The following is a 19595-nucleotide window of genomic DNA, read 5'->3' as shown; positions in this document are numbered from 1 at the left end:
CATGGTCATTTATATTTACATGAAGTGTTGATCAAGAGTTAGGAAGGTCAGACTTCAAGGCTATTGCAGCTTAATTGATCTCTGAGCATTTTAAACCTGTCATATACTGATTATTATTTTACTCTTTTAAACTTTTTAGTGGTTGCTTGAAATTTGTCCTCAATTTGAGTCAACTTAATTAAAAATAAGCTATAGAAGAACTTCATTCTTATGAATAAATGAAGCCTGTTTCTACACGCTCTGTATTTTTATAAAAAAAATGACTGCATGCACTTCAATAACAAACTAAGGAAGGTTTATCACTCAAATGTATTTGGCAGCTTTTTTTTCATTGGCAGCATTGTAGCATCTGTTCAAGTGCATTATTTGTTTTTTTAGCTTTAAGTGTTTGTAGCCCGTCATATTGTCTTTAGTTTTCTGATGTATCTGAAGCATTAAATTTCACATTTACACTTGCTGAAATAGCTGTTTTGTGCCACTAATATGGTCGCATGTGTCTTTTATAGAAAAACACTGTTCTGTCATCAAAGAATAGTCAAGGTGAAGGTGAGAAGGACAGTAAATTCATGTGAACTGAACCATGAATTATACACGCCATCTGCCATTTAGAAACACTTCATCAGACTGCTGTGAAATATGATTAGAGATCTCTGTCAACATGATTCAATAAGACATTTCATTTCTGAAATTAAAACTAAATAATTCAATAAAAACATGTGCTGTCACATGCTAACTCTGTTGAACATGAGCTTTTACACCTCATTGCTCCCATCTCTTCAAGTCTTTGTTTTACTACATACAGATCCCTCAACTAGAATTCACATTCAAAGTATTTTTATTTCATAAAATACTATAGTTTGCAAAGCATAAACAAAAAGCAGCAATTGCACTGCTTTTTAAACTATTTATTAGGAGGAGTGGGAAAAAAGACTCAATAATCCATCTGCCTTATTTCCTTCATGCATTGTGTATGTCATATTCTGTATGTCACACTTGTTTATCTGAATATGTGACCTCGCCTCAAGCTTTCAAGTCAGAGGAACGGAGCTGGCTTTCCATTCAGATTAAAGATTGTAACCAAGCACAGATTCTTCTCCAGCACTCTTAAGTGACATCATAAATAATGCAGTTTATTTTCCAAATGTGACTACAATTTAAATGATTCATAACCTCCCCATTTTAGCTATGTAAAGCACAGACAACTGCAAGCAACTAGTTGGTTAGATAATGGAATAGGATTTAGAACATTTAAAGCATACTGCATTTTAATGCAGAGGGAGGATGCAATGAGAGCGTATTTGTGCACACCTTTTAAAGTAGTTCATTAAAATAATAACATTTCATTGTACCATGTGGGAATATGGCAAAGGGTATTTAGTTGGTGGAAGTATTATTTTCGATGTAATGTGAAAGAGGGTTCCAGGATCATATACTGGATAGTTAGTTACGTTAATATTTTTAAAAGTGCATTGTCTTTTCAAGACTAATCACTGCTATATGTTTTATATAGGCCACCGTATGAAATGTAGATGAAAGCAGGTCAGATATTCTTCTCTCTCTCCTCAGAAAGATGGCGTTGAAACTAATGGACCCAAACTCCACTCTATCATCTCCATTCTTCTCCCCTGTGGAGAACGGCCACAACGTTTCAGTGAACCATACCTCCTCTCGTCCATATCCTTATCCAGACGTCACCTACGTGGACTTCTATCTGCATGAGCCCTTGGTGTCCGCTATCTTCATAGTATCCTACCTCCTCATCTTTATTGTGTGCATGGTGGGAAATGGAGTGGTGTGCTTCATTGTTCTAAGGAGCAAGAACATGCGTACGGTCACCAATCTCTTCATTCTCAACCTTGCTATCAGTGACCTGTTGGTTGGCATCTTCTGCATGCCTACAACATTGGTGGACAATATCATCACAGGTAAAGGCATTCTTGTTATTGTGATTAAATGTTACCTTAACCTTATCATGTCAAACATTTGTATTATATAGCCTACTTCTTTTTATTGTTACTGTAAGTATTAATTAACTGAAACATTTATGGATCTTTTGTTTCGAATCAGTGGTTTTGAGCTTGTTTCAAACATTCCACAAATTTTTTCAACTCAAAGCTCAATGTTTTGACCAGCAGTCAAAAGTCAGCATCCACAATCCAGCACAGCATCACACATCAAACTATTGATGTCTGCATAACACATCCTATTTCATTCTCCACCCAATCTAATCTCACACACTCACCTCTAAACAAACAACCATGCCAACATTTGTGCTTGTTTAATTTCCCATTATCATCATCTTCATCCATCGCTGATCTAATAAAAAATACCAAATGGCAGGCTATGTTTTTTATGGCCACACTGCAATTTCTCAATAAAGATATCCATCAGCAAAACATGTGTTGATGTGTGCAGTATAGTGCAGAGTTCTGCATGTTTCCTGTTTAGTAAACCCACCCCACACATACATTACTTATCGGAACACCCAACCCATTATCCAACAGAAGCACTCATTTAAAACTGTTCAAAGCCAACCTGTTTGACATACAAATTGTGACATTTAAAAACAATAGACACGTAGCTCAACATGTGTGTTCATTGTGTAAGTAATATAAAACTTTTACATCACAATGGGCCTACATCACATGAAAAACCCACCTATACAGGCTATTTTTGAACAAATGTGCATAAATTATACCACAGGCTATATAGATGCCTTGAATCCATGAGGCTTTTCAACAGATTTACTCTGCATTTAAATGCTGTTTTCTTTTGTCTGCAGTGCATACAGTCAGTGGCCGCTGGTCCTCTTAGCAGCATGAAAAAATAAACATCTGTACAAATTATAATATATACAGAAAGCAATCAAAGAGTGATTCCTTTTTATAATCAAGCTGTCAATCATTTCCGTTCCAGTGGGATTTGCGACAGTTTTCAGTATTGCAAATCATTTTGTAAATAGAAAACTTTGACAAAGCATTAAAACAAATAAACACAGGACTGTTTGAATGCAGCTGCCTATCAGCGGTTACCGGACTGTGTCGAAATACAGTAGTCTTGGTTATTGGATCCACAGTCCGCCCGTGACTGTTGATTCCTGATATTATTCCATCCTTTACATAAAATAGATAACCCTAATAGAAAAGATATAAGGGATTTTTTTCTGCACAGTAGAAACATTGGTAAATAATAAGAGAACTAAAATAACTTTGACAATTTTAAAAATGATTAGTGTTGATGCCGCACTATTCACATGTCAATTCAAGACATAATTAAATTCAAGATATAAAATTTATTTTAGAGTATATGTAAAATATGTGACTCACATTCATAAGCACTGTTATCTTTGCCATCATCAAATGCTGTTTTAAAGTTCATCAACCCTACTAATTTAATAACATTGAATAACAATCAAACTTTAGCTGATTTTTAGATATTGTACATTTGTTGTGATGCCCGAATTCACTTGTAGCTATTAAAACTTTTAAATTTTTTTTGTACACAATTTTTAAACTGATCACAAACATATCCGTGACAAAAGGATAGTGAGAAGATTATAACAGAAACATCATGCTACACGCTCCTTCCCAGATGAGAGTAAACTATCCTGTCAGACCCCATTTGATGATTCAACAGATATGTGACTGCATTGAATATGAGTGTAGACTCATAGCATTTTCTCCTGCTTATGGCTTAATAAAAAATGTGTGACATTGAAATTTATGGCATTTAGCAGATGCTCTTTTCTATGTGGTACCTGATGATAGCTGCTCTTTTCTGAGCTACCAAACGGGTGAGGAGCTAAATCTCATTGAACGACTGAACTCCCTCTCTGTCCCCACCAACAGGACTGCAGCAGATGAGCTGCCTAAAGAATATTTAGGTCAAGATGACATAAATCTTGATGTACAACCAATGTTTTACCCTTACCAGAGCTGCTTTTCCACCTAAGGCCTCGCATGTAACAGCTCCATGTTACTGGCTTCACTACTCCCACTTTCAAAGCCAAGGCAAAGCAACAATAAGTGTTGACATATGGCAGGAAGATTTTCCTCTTTTGTGTGAACATCACCTGACAACAGCAGTTGAGTTGATTTTGTTCTCAGCTGTGTACTATGCTGCATCCTAGCAGCACATAAAAACATCAACAAGGGTCAGAGCCTATTTGGTATTTGATCTGCTGGAAAATGCAATGCACCAAACACTCCAAGGCATTCCAAGAACCTCAGCGACAATACCATTGTGTGCGGTTCAGCATAAGCAGATCATGACAGCAGCCTTACGGCATTATTCAGAGGATTAAAGGAAAAAGCCTGACCTTTATTCGCAGTAAATATAAGTTTAATAAGTCTACGTTGGAGATCTTTGGAGTTGTGTCCTCAGCAAATAGCATACAGTATCTGCTGACCTCAGAAAGATGACTAGAGAGTAACACATCAGATCTCTAACCATTGCCAGTAAAATGCTAATGTCACAGACATAACATAAACTCTGTTTTGACCACTAACTTTTCTTGATATGATTTGATGGTTTTAGCGTTAAATGATAAAAATCCATGTAAATTTCAGTCTTACTGTATATGACTGTCTGGCCGATTGTGTACAGCAGTGGGAGCACATGCGATTAGGGAATTGGCATCTTGTGAGTTTTCGTAAAATAACTAAATAAATAAACACAGAAAAAAAACCTCTCATTCACAAAACGTCTTTTCAAATGATGTATAATCCTTCTTGATCTTGCAGTTTATAATGCAAAATAACAAAATTAGCTGTGTAAAACATTGTATATGTTTTTTTCCACAGTTTTTATTACTGCAAAGAGACCCACTTTAGTGTGGGGACCAAGTTTCACTATAAACTAACTACAGTATTAACTATGAATTCTGCAGTAATAAAGTCCTAATTTGCTGCTTATTGATAGTTAGTAAGGTAGTTGTTACATTTAGGTATGGGGTAATATCTCAAATATGGTCATGCAGAATATGACATTAGATTAGATTAGATTAGATTCAACTTTATTGTCACTGCACATGTAGGTACAAGGCAACTATTAGTAACTGTATATTGACATTCAATAAGATTGTGAAACTGTGCAAATTAACATTATAATTCAATTATGTAGATTAATTTAATCTAAATGTACAATATTTATTTAAATGGATTCTTTATCAATAGTGTGTTTATTATATTTATTATGCATTTAATATTCATAACAATATACATATTAATATTCATGATAAGTATTATGCAATTTGTTTATACAACGCCAGCAGAGCTCTTATTGATGGAGGAAAATGACACTCACAGACAGAGCTATTGTGTGGAGATGCGAAAGCACTTTCACTTCTACATCTATGGCAATCCATTTATACTCGTAACAAGTCATTAACCCATCAAATTTATCTTAACAATCAGTTGCAAACAGGTTTCAGGCCATCTGATGAAACTGAGTGTTTTCTTTGTTAAATACAGAAAAGGGTCATACAATCCATGTGACATTGTCTGTCACGCCAGCCTATTTCTACACCCTCAGTCTTCTGTGAATTGAACAACATACCAACAGCCTTGACTCTTGAATAAATCAGAGTCTAAACAGTCCTGTTTCTTCCAAAGTGTTTTCTCCAAGGTTTTGATGAAACACCATCCAGTGAGATCTCTCAGGTCTTCCAACCAGAGATTATTAGTTGTCCCAAAGCTTTGGAATAGTCTCCATGCTTTTACATTAGAACTTAATGTATCAATAGTGCATTTGCTGTGTTATTTTCCATTTATGTAGTGTTTTTATATGTTATATGTTTTATCTTCTTATCTAGCTTTAGTTTTATTTTATTTATGTCCTTGTATTTGCCATCCTATTTTGTAATAATCCTTCTGAACCTGAGACCTGTTGATGTTGTGTGCTTCTTCACCATTTCACTCATTCACATGAGCTCATATAGCTTCATGACTGACATTAAGTGCTATGAATAGATCTTCTGCTGACTCATGAATCACATCAGACTATTAAAAAGGCAAAAACCCACCTAAGACAGTAAAAATATCTTGTTCTTAACTTAATAATGAGTTGAGGCTCTCCTGGCCTTCGGGGGCACAGGTCATAGCAGACACAAGGACAGATACACATTGTAAGGTCCCCCATGCAATCTACAGTAGAAAACCACAGCATATACTGTGTCATGAAATAAATACAAAGGATGGATTTATGCTCTCAAATGAATGGCCTCCACCCACAGTTCAGCTCTACTACATAAATTTAAAGTGTGTCTGTCTGGTGTTTTTAATGTGACAAACCTTGTGCAAATTCATTCATACAGAGTTTTCTCATTTAAATGGCGGTGTACCAAAACTTGTCTCAAAAACGCAGTTTGAAACAGCCCTGTTTTCTGTGTCACAAACAATTCTGTCAACATGAGGGGTGGGGGAAAAGGTTTCTGTTTACAACGTGCCATACGATGATCAAAGATTTAAGCGATACAATTATTTACTAAAGGGGTTGGTGTGAAAGCATAATTGCAAAATAAATTGCTTTGGTTGGTCAGCTTGTATGTATGTTCTATAATATGGAAATAAAACAAACTAATAATAAACTCTGACAGAGTAGCCTATACTTAGACGCTTTTTGACAGTAAACGGTTGAGTAAGTTTGCACTAGCTTGGATTTCACCAATGCAAGATGACAGGACTCTGGCTGCAGGCGAATGGATCTTTTGAAGTTCATGCAGACTTCAGACAAAGCACTTCACGGAGCTGAAACAGTACAAACGGCAGCTGTGCATCTTTCTAAGAGAACTTTGTGCAGTGCTACAAAGATCCCCTTGCCGTGTTTCACAACAAACATTCAAACCTTCCTAACAGTAAAAGGCTGATGTGTCTAATACAGACCTACAGCAGACTTACAGAACATGAAACTGTGGGCTTAATGCCACCAAAATTCATCTCACACTCTGAAAGTTAACTGCAAATTAATTTACAGAGAGACAAAGTTTACCCATTACTCTTCATTCCCCCTCATCAAAATCCTCATGAACTTTGTAACAATCCTTTGTAAGAATCTGCTGCAGTACAATCAAGACAACTGATTCAGAAAAATAAACATCCTCCATTGTGTCTGACTAACAACAAAAGTTTTTTTTCACAAAGCATTTTGTTTCCAATAGTACTTGTTGGATGTTTATTTCTAAATGTTAACATTATGATAATCTCATTTAGACCTTCAGTGTGACATTAAACTTGACATAAAACTACGCAGATTACTGAATAATTGACGTCATATAATTTTCATTTGTGTTGTGGAGCTGAGCGACACAGTAAAGAAAATGCAACTCAAATGCATTATATATTTGCACCTTTTAGAACAATTGAAAACCACACGAACAAGAGTGGTCATATTCAAACCAACGTCACTCTTTTTGCTCTGCCCACGTAATTTGTTCCAAATGAAGCCACAGCAGAACCAAGTGTTTCTGACTGAGTCAAGGCTGCGTTCCAGTCTACCCTAACTGTCCTGTAACGTGAACATGCCAACATGACTAAATAATAGCTGTGGGATATTTCCTTCACTGACTATGATCTTTATAAGAATCAGAAGTGACACATGTTCCTATGTCCGTTATGATTAAGATGGAGAAGATCTTACTTTTAAAGCTTTGCTCTTATTTCTAGAACACCACATTTTTCATTCTCTCTCTCTCTCTCTCTTTCTCTCTCTCTCTCTCTCTCTCTCTCTCTCTCTCTCTCTCTCTATATATATATATATATATATATATATATATATATATATATATATATTTGCAATTAGATTCATATAATTAAGCTAGGCTGGATCTGGATTGTTTTCAGTTCTCTGTATAAGTAAACCTTTAATACTGTAACCCCTGACATTATTTGTCTTTTTCTTTGTTTGGTCCCCTCCTCTCATTATTTCGTTAGCTGTCTTACTGTCTCCTACATGTCTCACAATCTCTATCCATTTTTTTTCTTCTGTTCTTCAGACTCATTTTCTCTTCCACCATCTGTATTTTAAAAAACTCTCTTCATTTGTCACATCATTATTCATACCCACACGTCGACCAGCTGCTGCACAATATCTCCAACTTTAATCAGCCTCTTAAAAGGATCTTCTGGGTTTAATCTCACAAGAGGTGAACAAAAACAACTGGTCCCCAAGTGACAGAGCTCTGTTCTTCTCATCAGTCTCTTCTATAATCCATTTATTTAACACCACTCAACACACAAGTGCCAGTTCCACTTCGTAAGCTGAAAGAGTCAAGGGAATGTGTTAAAGTGGTGTCAATAAGTGAAAAAGAGAGTAAATGAGAGAGAAAACCAAATGGGAGAGATAAAAAAAAATCCACATTGTAAAGTCTGTATGTCAAGTTGCATTAACTGTAAATAAAACTGACAAAGTAACAAAGAGTAGGAAACAAAAAATATACTAGTAACTGTCTTGCAAAATAAAAAGTATTTAAAAGTTGGCTAAATAGCAACAATTTCATACATTTCAATACAGATGCTTGTAAATGATGTCACAAATTGGGAATGTTGGTCTAAAGTATTATATGAAAAATAAATGGTTCCTGAATATATATACAATATGTAATTTCGGTCACACTTTATTTAGGGTCCAATTCTCACTATTAACTAACCATTAACTATGACTTTTGCCTCAATTAACTTATTATTTGCTGCTTAGTAATAGTTTATAAGGTAGTTGTTAAGTTTAGGGTATTGGGTAGGATTATGGATGTCATGCATTATATGTACTTTATAAGCACTAATAAACAGCCAATATGTTAATAATAGACATGCTAATAAGCAACTAGTTATTAGTGTGAATTGGACCCTATACTAAAGTGTTACCGTAATTTCTATCCTGTTGTTCATACTTCACTTTTCTCCTGCAGGCTGGCCTTTTGGCAGTTTGGTGTGTAAGTTGAGCGGGATGGTGCAGGGAATATCTGTATCTGCCTCTGTCTTCACACTAGTGGCCATCGCTGTTGACAGGTGGGCAAAAATAAATAAAAATAATGATACAGTCAATATAGTTGTATTTAATAGTATTATCGAAATATAATTTTTGGTGTATATGTGTTTAATATACACTACCACTCATTTTTGGGGGTCTGAATTTTTTAAAATTATTTTAAAAGAAGCCTCTTGTGCTAACAGTTTAAATTGAATTTATTCCCTTTGATGGCAAAGCTGAATTAAACTAGTCTTCAGTCAGTGTCACATGATCCGTCAGAAATCTTCAAAAATCTGATTTGCTAAAATCTGAAAACATTTGTTTAGAAAAAAAAAGTAATCTCTTATCTTTGTTTTTGACCCTTATCTTCATTTAAAATGTAAATAATGTAATAATGTGAAAATTATCTTCACGTTTATATTTATGGTACAGTTTTCCTTAAAACGCTTTCTTGAAACACATATTTTCTGTTTCTGTCTCAATCTCCTCTGCTCCGTTTTCTGTCACCCATCTCTTTTCCTCTCTCATTTTAATGTCTTTCCTCACACTCTCATCCTTGTTTTATATGAATGTGTCAGATTCCGCTGCATTGTCTATCCCTTCAAACAGAAGCTCAATATCTCCACCTCCACCCTCATCATCATCATCATCTGGGTTCTGGCCATCTCCATCATGTGTCCGTCTGGTGTCATGCTACAGGTCACCAAAGAGCACAGAGTCTCTATCTTGCTAAGCGATGGCAACAGCACACAACCCTTCTACTGGTGCCGTGAGAACTGGCCAAACCAGGAGATGCGCAAGATTTACACCACAGTACTCTTCGCTAACATTTATTTGGCACCTCTGACCCTAATTGTCATCATGTACGCCCGGATTGGAATCACGCTCTTCAAAACATCCATGCCTGTCCCTGTGAGCCAAGTTGGGACTTCAGGCTCCGGTTGTAGCGTTGGGAAAAACAGCAGATATGAAAGTCGTCAGCTGGTGTCCCGGAAAAAGAAGCGGGTCATTAAAATGTTGCTAGTGGTGGCCCTGCTCTTCATCTTGTCCTGGTTGCCGTTGTGGGCACTCATGATGCTGAGTGACTACGCAAGCCTGAGTGAGCGTCAGCATCGTATTATTAACATCTATTTTTATCCTCTGGCCCACTGGCTGGCGTTCTGTAACAGTAGCGTTAATCCCATAGTCTATGGGTTTTTCAATGAGAACTTTCGCAAAGGTTTCAAGGCAGCCTTTAAGCTTCAGCTCTGCTCAGCCCATTCGGGGATGAGAAGGAGCTACTCTCACCGTCTGCAGGGGAATGCTGTATTACCTGCCAACTTGCCCCTGACCAAGGAGTCTGCACTGGAGGCTGGAGGTCCGAGACCAGGACAGGTGCTCATCCAAGAGCTGGTGTCGGTGGGCAGCGGGAGGGGTCTGGGTGACAGAAGCCAGTCTTCAGGCAAGGAAAACGCGAAAGAACAGGATCTGATCATGGAAGATCTGGAGAAGGTTTGTGTGTGTGTGTGTGTGTTAGAGAATACTGTACATTTTATTGTTTTGGACTTAATATTCTAGATATCATATACTTTTACATGTAAGATTTTTTAATGTATTTAAATGATTAGAAGTTACAGTAATTACATTTATAATGTTCTCTATTTTAAAGTAACTCTGTTTGTTTGAACCTTCTGTTCATCAAAGTCTCCTGAAAAAACAACAACAACACATAAAAAATATGGTTACCACAAAAATATTAAGCAACATAACAGTTTTCATTCAATTCAGCATCATGGGACACTGAGGTCCTCAGCAATGGCTACTGGGAAACATACAACATTTTGAAATATTGATAAAAAAAAAAAAATGTATCATATAAATGCTGGTTTAGTGAGCATAAGAGAAACATAAAAAATTGTAAACCCCTAACCTATAAATAAAATGTCTGCAGAATTTATATAATGGGATATAATGAGAAATACTGATCTCATAAAACGACCTTATTCAACAGAATTTGTGCATTGCAAATTCCAAAATCCTTATTAAACTGGCAAATAAAAATATTCTTCAGCAGTTGACCATTACAAAAGATGCTTTAAATAAACATCTTTTTTATTATTATTTATTGGCAGCAAAGGCAATTTTACAGATGCTCTCCACTAAATTGTCAACTTTTTGGATGAGCAGATTTTTCTAATAATCCCTGTATGGTCTATTAAGAATTTTTCGGTGACACTGCATTTAACTCTAATATAAGGTATTATAAATGTTATAAATGTAACTATGGTTTGTTTTTCTTTCTTCGTGAATAAACAAAAATCGGCACACTGCCACTACTGCTCTCAAAAATGTATAAAATCACGTTTCAAGACGAAGACGAAGACCTTAGGGTCGAAACATTGTTCTTTTATACATTTTTGAGAGCAGTACTGGCCGTGTGCCGATTTTTGTTTATTGACTGTGAAGGGTTTCATATGATCGAGCACCTGCCCAAAGTTTTTGGATGTGTGCACATTACACTCTCTCCATTGTCTTTTCTTCACAGGTAATGTACGATCTATAGGTGCTTAGTGATTTCATGGAACCCAGTCAAAGATGCTGTGCGCTCAGATGATTCGATGCTCATGAAAGGCTGATTTTTCCCTTCTCGTTGAGTGTTTTTCTGCTGGGAGGACACCTTGAGTTCATCTTTCATCTCTTTTCATCTAGGCAAAGATGAAATTTCAAATGTTATGACAATAATTGTGCCAGACAGGCAGACTGAGCTGGAGGGGTTAAAATTCAGACATGGTGTGTGACAAACACAAAGAAGGCCATTTTGTGGACTTAGCTTTGACCTAATAAGATGAGAAATGAAATGACATCTCACTGGCTGCCAAATTATGCCCAGTGTGATTTCATGGCTGTATTAGCTGATTGCATTCACCCTGTTTGACCTGAGGAAAGCATCCTGAAGGAAAACACCCTGAGGTTTGTCGAAAATTGCAAGGCCACAAGGCAACAACATGGATTTTTCCATGACTTTAAGCCTCATCTGAATGAAGTGCCTGAACAGGGGAAATCAGAGAGTGCTTTCTATTTCATCTCCTCTCTTTCTGGTAAAATGACTGCATTTTTTTCAAGTGGTCTGTTCAGTTTCTCCTGTTGTACAATGATTATTTTATTTTTCAAATCTTTCACTAACCAACACTGAATGAATGTCAGCAGCAAAACTTGCTGGTTTACAGGGTGAATGTAAGTCTTCATCTCTGCCTATTTAAATGAGGAGCATCATGACTATGAATCTATATTAGCATAAAATAGCTCACTGTAACAGGAAGGGCATTTTGCCAGGGATTTTCAGAAACACTCAACAGTCTGTGCTCTGACATGGGGGACAGTGCCTGAGGACCTTTTCAGACTCTTGAATTCATTGTAAATGGGCTGCTAAACAGAAGAGCTGTGCCTTAAAAAGAGGGCATTAGCGGTCAGTAACAATGAGAACTTGAACGTCTCCTATGGAATGAGTCGAGAAACAAATCCACAAGGAAAATGGCAAATGTCCAGATTGTCTCTGGTCTTTGCATCTGACATTTATGCATCTCACAGTTTCTCTTTTGGCCCTACTATGAACAAGATTTCACGCTTTTATTTGTGTAGAAAAAGAAAAAGCTTACTTTACAATGATGTATTGTTGTCTGTGTAAATCTGGCAGGTGTTCAATTCTAAAGTGATATACTTGATGTACACAATGTTTTGCTGCTACAGTGTCCTCTGTGATTTTCTTTATTCATTTTCAGTTTGGAGCTTTGCACTTCAAAACAAACATCCAAGTTCTGTTCTGAAGTTCCTGTGTGTAACAGACAAAATGATTGTTGTGCTTCTAATTAAGTGATAAAAAGCAGTTGCAAACTTTTTACAAAAAATATTATCATCTCTGAACTAATAAAATTGGTATAAAATTATTGTCAAAATTTTACTTTTCACTACCAAATTATATGTAGTATCTAAGACGTGATATTAATTAGATGTGAATTCCTGAACTTAATGAATGAGGTAATTCGCTTAGCCTCAAATACAGCTCTGCTGCGGTACTCTCAGGAGAAAAAGTACAAAACCTTCACTGCGGCAGCACCATATCAAACTGTTTTCATATGTACTATATTAACTTTTTAGTGATAAATAAAGTACAAGCTTTTGTACGTTAGGGTATGGCCCCAGTGACAGTTTTGCACCTCTGGAGTGTATTATTAGCATTATTCACAGTCTTGCACACTAACTTCCTGTCATGTGCACACTCTCAAACAGTAACTTCAAATACTTTAGTAACCATGGTAAAAGTCATAGGATAAATCATATGATAAAATCATAGGATTAAAAAAAAAACTTTTTATCCCTGCTTTTTACTGTTTATTGTTCAACACTTCTTTAGATTACAAAACTGCTACAGTAAATTATATATATATATATATATATATATATATTCAAAGATGAAATTTCAAATGTTATGACAATAATTGTGCCAGACAGGCAGACTGTATTTCCTAGGGCTGTCAAATGACTAAAAATTTTAATCAAATTAATCAGAATTTTCAGTGGATTAATCATGATTAATCACTATTTGCAAATACACCTGAATTTTTTCTGAAATGCGTACCAAAGGATAAATAACAGGACACAGATACATAATGTTCATGTATTGAATCATCAATATGTGGTTCTTTTTTTTTCTGAATTTCAAAAGTTTAACATTTACTTAATCAAATTTACCTGACCACTATATCAAACCATGCCATTTAACTACAGATAGTGTAAGAGTTTTAGGTGAACCTGTGGTTAAATATAGCCACATATCTATGAAATTATGCATAGAGAAACTCGAAAGAATGAACTCAGAAACACAAACATGCGCCACAATCACATAAGCAGCACTCTGGGCACTCTTGTTTTTAGGAGGTGTTCATTTGCTCTGCCACAATTCTTTAGGATCGATATTTTCACGTTCTGAAGGCTTCAAGTGCCAGTAAAACCAAGTAAAATGCAAATGCTTTTTCAAACAGCTGTAATTTTCGCTGCATTGCATGTATGCGTTCTGCGCATGCACAGTGAGAAACACAGGACGCTATAACAGGAAGAAGCTCCAGCGTATCAACTACCAAAGTCGTCTCTGTTTATCGAGCTTGGCATGAATGTATTTGAGAGTAACTGGGGTAAAACCTTAAGCTTCTTCGGTGTTTTCGTCGCGGTGCTCGCCGCTGTTTGTTACTATCTTGAGAATTCAGAGATCGACGAGACTTTCCTGACCTAAATAATTTGTCACACTGCGCATGCGTGAAATGCGTAAAAAAATTGGACGTAATTAACGACAAACAACTAATTAATGCCGTTAACGCGCTATTTTTGACAGCCCTAATATATATATATATATATATAAAAACCGTGTATACATTAACATATGAAGCCTAAAATTGTATTATAAAATTTAGTAAATAGTTTAATAGTTTTAGAAAAGTAAAGAGAATTTAGATTTTGGATGGTTTTCCTCCAAATTAAGAATGTTTTAAAGAACCAATCATTTTGATTGTATTTCCTTTGACATTTATCAAAATATAAAAAAAAAATTCAAAGAATGACAGTCATACAGGTTTAGACTGACATAAGACAAATGGGTGCACTATTCCATTAAAGATGTTATGCATTTATGTTAATAGGTGTTACATCACTGGTATTCAGTCTTAATACTAGAGCTCTGAAACAACAATGTCAATAATATACTTGCTATGTTAAATTCTATCTCGGTGTTCTCTTGGCAAGCCATGGCGACATTTAATGTAATCTCAAGTATGTGCTGACAATGTAAAATATACATGTTTGTGTGTGTTTGGGAAAAAGGGCTGCACTTAGTTTCAATCTCCAGTTGCAGCACAGCATCTTTAAGAGCACAAATGTGCACAAGTATCTTGATAATGTTAACAGCCCATGGCCTCTGATCTGAAGCCAGTTCTGTTTCTTCTTTATTGAATCACAAATGTTCCTCTTTCAGCTCTTTGAAGCTTATTTTAACTCATCAAGTGGCAATGATAGCCTTGTGGTTAAAGTCAGCATGAAACAGAAGTAACTTGCAATCATCTTTTCTTACCTACTGGGTAATATCAGAGTGTAACAGCTTCTTGAACAAGAAAAAACATATTAATTTACCAACACCCTGTCCATGTAGCCACACTGCAACATGTCTGCTACTGATTAAGTAAGCAATAGAAATAATGAGTATTACATATATATATTTGCATCATTTAACATCCTTATACCATCAATCATTTATTGTACTATTTGTGTTATTTTGATCTGTTTGTGTATTATTTAAGGCTATGATCTCCAAACACATCCCTCAGTTTTAACATATTCCAGTCCTCAGCTATTGACATTTGGCTTAGGGTCTGGATTAGGGTTAGGAATTTTCCTCTTAAAGGGGTCATATGATCTGATTAAAATTTTTCATTTCTTTTTGGAGTGTTACAAGCTCTTTGTGCATAAAGAAGATCTGTAAAGTTGCAAAGACTAAAGTCTCAAATACAAAGAGATATTCTTTATCAAAGTTAAGACTCTGCCACTCCCCCCTAAAACGGCTCGTTCAAACACGCCCCACATCTCTACTTCACTATGTGAAAATATTTGTAATGCCGCCCAAATGTTCATGCAAAGAAAGAAGGCATGGTTTCAGTAACTACAGTTAGTGTTGAAGCAGCCATGTCAGGGAGATGCTGTGTGTTTCTAGGTGAAAGCAAAAGCACTTTATTTGGCCTTCCAAAAGAAGATGCATTTAGGAATATTTAAGATTACTTACAACAGAACAGCAACACATTTTATGGACAACCGTTTCGTGACCTAGGAGAGGAGCTAATTCTGACTTTGCTACGACAATCTGGCGCTTCTGAATCAGCTACTGTAAATATGTTTTGTCATTAGTTTACATATTTGCTACTGAATGTGCAAATGCGGAGTTGTGTGTGTGTGTGTGTGTGTGTGTGTGTGTGTGAGAGAGAGAGAGAGAGAGAGACAAGGTCACACAGTGGAGTCAGCTGTCTTAACCGTCCGTGGCTTGTGTACTGCAAACACACACGAGCTTCATCACTGTGTCTGTCACACCACTCTGTTCCCCTTTCAGGCTTGAACTGATGGTAAAGCTAAGGACATTATTAACTGTCTTTACATTTATTTTAAAAGATGAAGCTCATGCTTATGGAAAGGGTTGTTACTTGCTGTGTTCGGCCAATCACAATGCAACGTGTCAGTTGGCCAATCAGAGCCAACTGTCGGAAGGAGGGACTTCGTAGAAAATGACATGTTTGAGAGAGGCGGGGCATAGACGTACAGTATTTGAAAAAAAAAAGTGTCTTTTGAACATTAAAACATGCCAACATATTCTGTTACACCAAATACACAAAATAATGATCTTTAAAAAAGCCTCATATGACCCCTTTAAATATTCTGACAAGGCTAGATTCATAGATACACTTGTTTCAAGAGGATTCGGTGAATATGAACATTTAATGATACCGAAACCAGACGAAATGAAACAGATGATGAAAACCAAATATGTTGTTAGACAGTGGTACTGAATTGTACATTTTGTACTGTATGGTAGTAATAACTGTGTCTGAGCACATTGGAATGGTGTTTGTATTTACTTGGAATGTCAAATCCATGAAACCACATGATGTCACATTTGAAGATTTTCTGGACATACTTATTTTTGTCATTGTTTAACAGACGTCCATTCCTGTGTGACAGTTTGCTTGTAAAAACCTCATATCAGAGTATACAATTCCCTGAATAGTCCTCAATTGCATATTTATACAAACACTAAAAACAGCAAAATAAGGGACTTTTTCTTCACCTTTTGAGATTTCTATTGCTTTGTGTATCATTACAAGCAAAATGACTGCTCATCTCTGTTGTTGTTTAAATATAAATAGTAGAATGTGTGACAGTAAATATATTGTTTTTGCCTTAGTAGCCTATATATTTAGTAAAGCTAAGTAATAAATAAAATGTTGTGTATTAAATGTGTTGATCGTGTCTGAGAAATGCAACTTTTGAGACGTGATTTTAGAATTGCTGCGATTGAAACCTGTGTTTTCTTCAGTGTGTGCCAGCTTTTGCAGTACAAAGGCATGTTCAAACTTTTTTCATATTACTTTATATATTACTTTATATTGACATAAATCCTAAAACTTAATTGCTATTGTCATTGTCTGAACTTCATGATTTGAGATTAATGAATAGGCAGACCATGAATTACACCTATATTTGGTGTAAAAAAAAAAAAAAAAACGATGAGGTCATGAGGAAGTTCAGAACCTCCAACAACAAAATAATGTAAAGCACATGTGAAGAGGGTATTTGGGCACTGCATCAAACCCTAACTAACCCTAGTTATGTGTTTTTGCCGTGATTCATGCTCCCTAAATTTAGTCCAGTTGGTCTGAAATGTTTGTTTATAGGCCTATGCTCTATAAAACAATTCCTTCATTAAGTGGACACAAAACATTCTTGGAAAAATTGCAGAGATTCCCTCCAAACAGCACCCCTGAGAAAGCAATATACCTCCAATGATTATCTTTTTATTGCAAGACACTGGTGTGTCAACATCATGCTTCATTCTGACTCTTAAAATCTGTGTCTGTATTTTTTTGGTATTGGTGGCATGTGATTGATGCACTAAAATGCTATGGTTGTTTCGAGGAGTGAGGAGGTCCAGTTATTTCATGGACAAGCCATGTGAGCACATGATATACAGTAAGCTTTATGGATGACATATTATTCATTTACATGCATGTAGCCAAAGTGGTATATGTAATGCTAATCCAGAAAATAATCTAAAGGAAAATAAAGTGAGACACTGTCTGCTATTCATTTCAGTGACAAAAAAAGTGTCCTACAGTACTTTACCCGTATTCACTGTATTTATGTTATAGAATAATGACATTTATTTATTCACAAAGAATGAGCTGCTTGACTGAAGTGTTGGACAGAGGAAAAGGTAAATGATGTCTTAAGCCTTCCCATGACAATGCCATGCAGCAAGCAAAAATGAAAAAAAAGCACTTCACAGTTTATGACAAGGACTTCCTGAGGGAGGACAAATCATCCATTATTAGATTATCTCTAAAAGTATTTCGATAAGGGAGAGAAATGGCAATTGTCCATTAAAGGATTATTGTAAGTGCAATTAATTTTAAAGAGAGAGAGACTTAACTTTCTGCTGATTATTAAAGAGAGAATAATTTTGCTACTGTTCGTGCTCACTGAAAATTAATGAAAGACAGCTTGTCTCAGATGGTTGTTATATGCTGACTGAGGTGCTTTAACTTCATCAGTGACAAAGCGTTTGGTGCTGTTTTGACAAATGACATGAATATAACTAATGCAATCTCACAGTGAAATGCAAAGCATATTATATTAAATAAAATAACTTGTAATTGAATTTGGGCTGTAGATTAAATACTGATGGAAAGCATGTACTGCTTGTGATTGAATTAACTAATCTCGATTGGTTTCCCTTTGCGGTTTGAATTGTAGTTATACGTACAACAAAATTTAATTTAAAATCCTAGAAATATAAGAAACTGATATAAACAGATATGTGCTTGTTGAATATTCTGAACACAGGTACCATGTTTACATCTAGAGCAAAATCAGGAAATTGGTTTAAGACTGTGCATGTAAACACACTTAGATGTAAACGCACTTAGTAAGCCGTCATTGCCTCTGCAGTGCTCATGTCTTCTTTCATTCTCACCTCTTCTTCACTGTTTTTTTTTTTTTTTGTCTGTCTCTGACCTTATTCCCCTGTGGCACTTTTGTTTCTCTAGAACTAGTGTGATCTCTCTTGTACAGCCTCTATACCAGGGATCCTCAAATCTTAACCTCGAGAATGAGATCCACTTCCACGCAGAGTTTAGTTCTAACCCTAATCAACCACACCTGAGCATGCTAATCAATGCCAGTCGGTGTCTTCAGGATCATTAGAAAATCACAGACTTTGACTTTGATCAGGGTTGGAGCTCAACTCGGCAGTGCATTGGACCTCCAGGGCAAGATTTGAGGAACCCTGCTCTATACAGTCATACAGTGGCTCCCCATTATATTGTTTTTGATAATATATCATAAATATATATATAATTTTTGTTGTAAATTTTCTGTTATTTCTTCTTGCATGTTTTTAACCCTCAAGATTTAATTTTGCTGGAAATTTGCAGTTTTTTATTTATGTTTGTGAATATGGACTTATAATGTTATAAATGTTATTTTACATTGAAAATAGAGTAACTGGCCTATAGTGTGTTTCCAAGTACACGTTAAAACTTACAATACATGCAGAGATTGAGTTTAGTGCAAATCTCTTTTTGAGTTTGAAAAATAGACAGAGAGATAAAAATTGGAGCTTCCAGAAGAAGGACAGAGATTACAGACTAAAGTCCATAACCTGAAACACTAGCATTCATGTATTCTGCATGAGGGGCTGTTAAAAGCCTTTCAGGAAAATTCATGTCACTTATTCCAGGTACAACGTCTGATGTTTCTGCTTCAAGGAACTATCTCTTGGGTACTGAGGTAAACTGGGCTTCACCGTAAAAAGGGATAGAGAGGGTGTTAGATTGGGATGTAAA

The 19595-nt window shown here is 35.9% G+C and overlaps 1 protein-coding gene across 1 annotated transcript; it reads left to right on the top strand.

Annotated features, from left to right (window-relative positions):
- The first annotated feature begins 1570 nt into the window (after nt 1-1570).
- Nucleotides 1571-11506, top strand: LOC127958080 (neuropeptide FF receptor 2). Its single transcript, XM_052556870.1, has 4 exons — nt 1571-1925; nt 8903-9002; nt 9543-10455; nt 11489-11506. The coding sequence occupies exons 1-4, from the start codon at nt 1571-1573 to the stop codon at nt 11504-11506; spliced, it is 1386 nt and encodes a 461-aa protein (XP_052412830.1).
- The last annotated feature ends 8089 nt before the right edge of the window (nt 11507-19595 follow it).

The sequence above is a fragment of the Carassius gibelio genome, chromosome B5, assembly GCF_023724105.1.
Source record: "Carassius gibelio isolate Cgi1373 ecotype wild population from Czech Republic chromosome B5, carGib1.2-hapl.c, whole genome shotgun sequence".
In the NCBI taxonomy this organism is placed as follows: domain Eukaryota; kingdom Metazoa; phylum Chordata; class Actinopteri; order Cypriniformes; family Cyprinidae; genus Carassius; species Carassius gibelio.
Note: the sequence above shows the minus strand (reverse complement) of the source record. Positions and strands in the feature narration are given on the sequence as shown.

What these genes read in the sequence shown, in the direction of transcription:
- LOC127958080 (XM_052556870.1), top strand. Translation starts at nt 1,571, where the DNA reads ATGGCGTTGAAACTAATGGACCCAAACTCCACTCTATCATCTCCATTC. An exon ending in GGTGGACAATATCATCACAG is followed by an intron (nt 1,926 to 8,902) that starts GTAAAGGCATTC and finishes TTTCTCCTGCAG; the next exon opens with GCTGGCCTTTTGGCAGTTTG. An exon ending in GTGGCCATCGCTGTTGACAG is followed by an intron (nt 9,003 to 9,542) that starts GTGGGCAAAAAT and finishes TGAATGTGTCAG; the next exon opens with ATTCCGCTGCATTGTCTATC.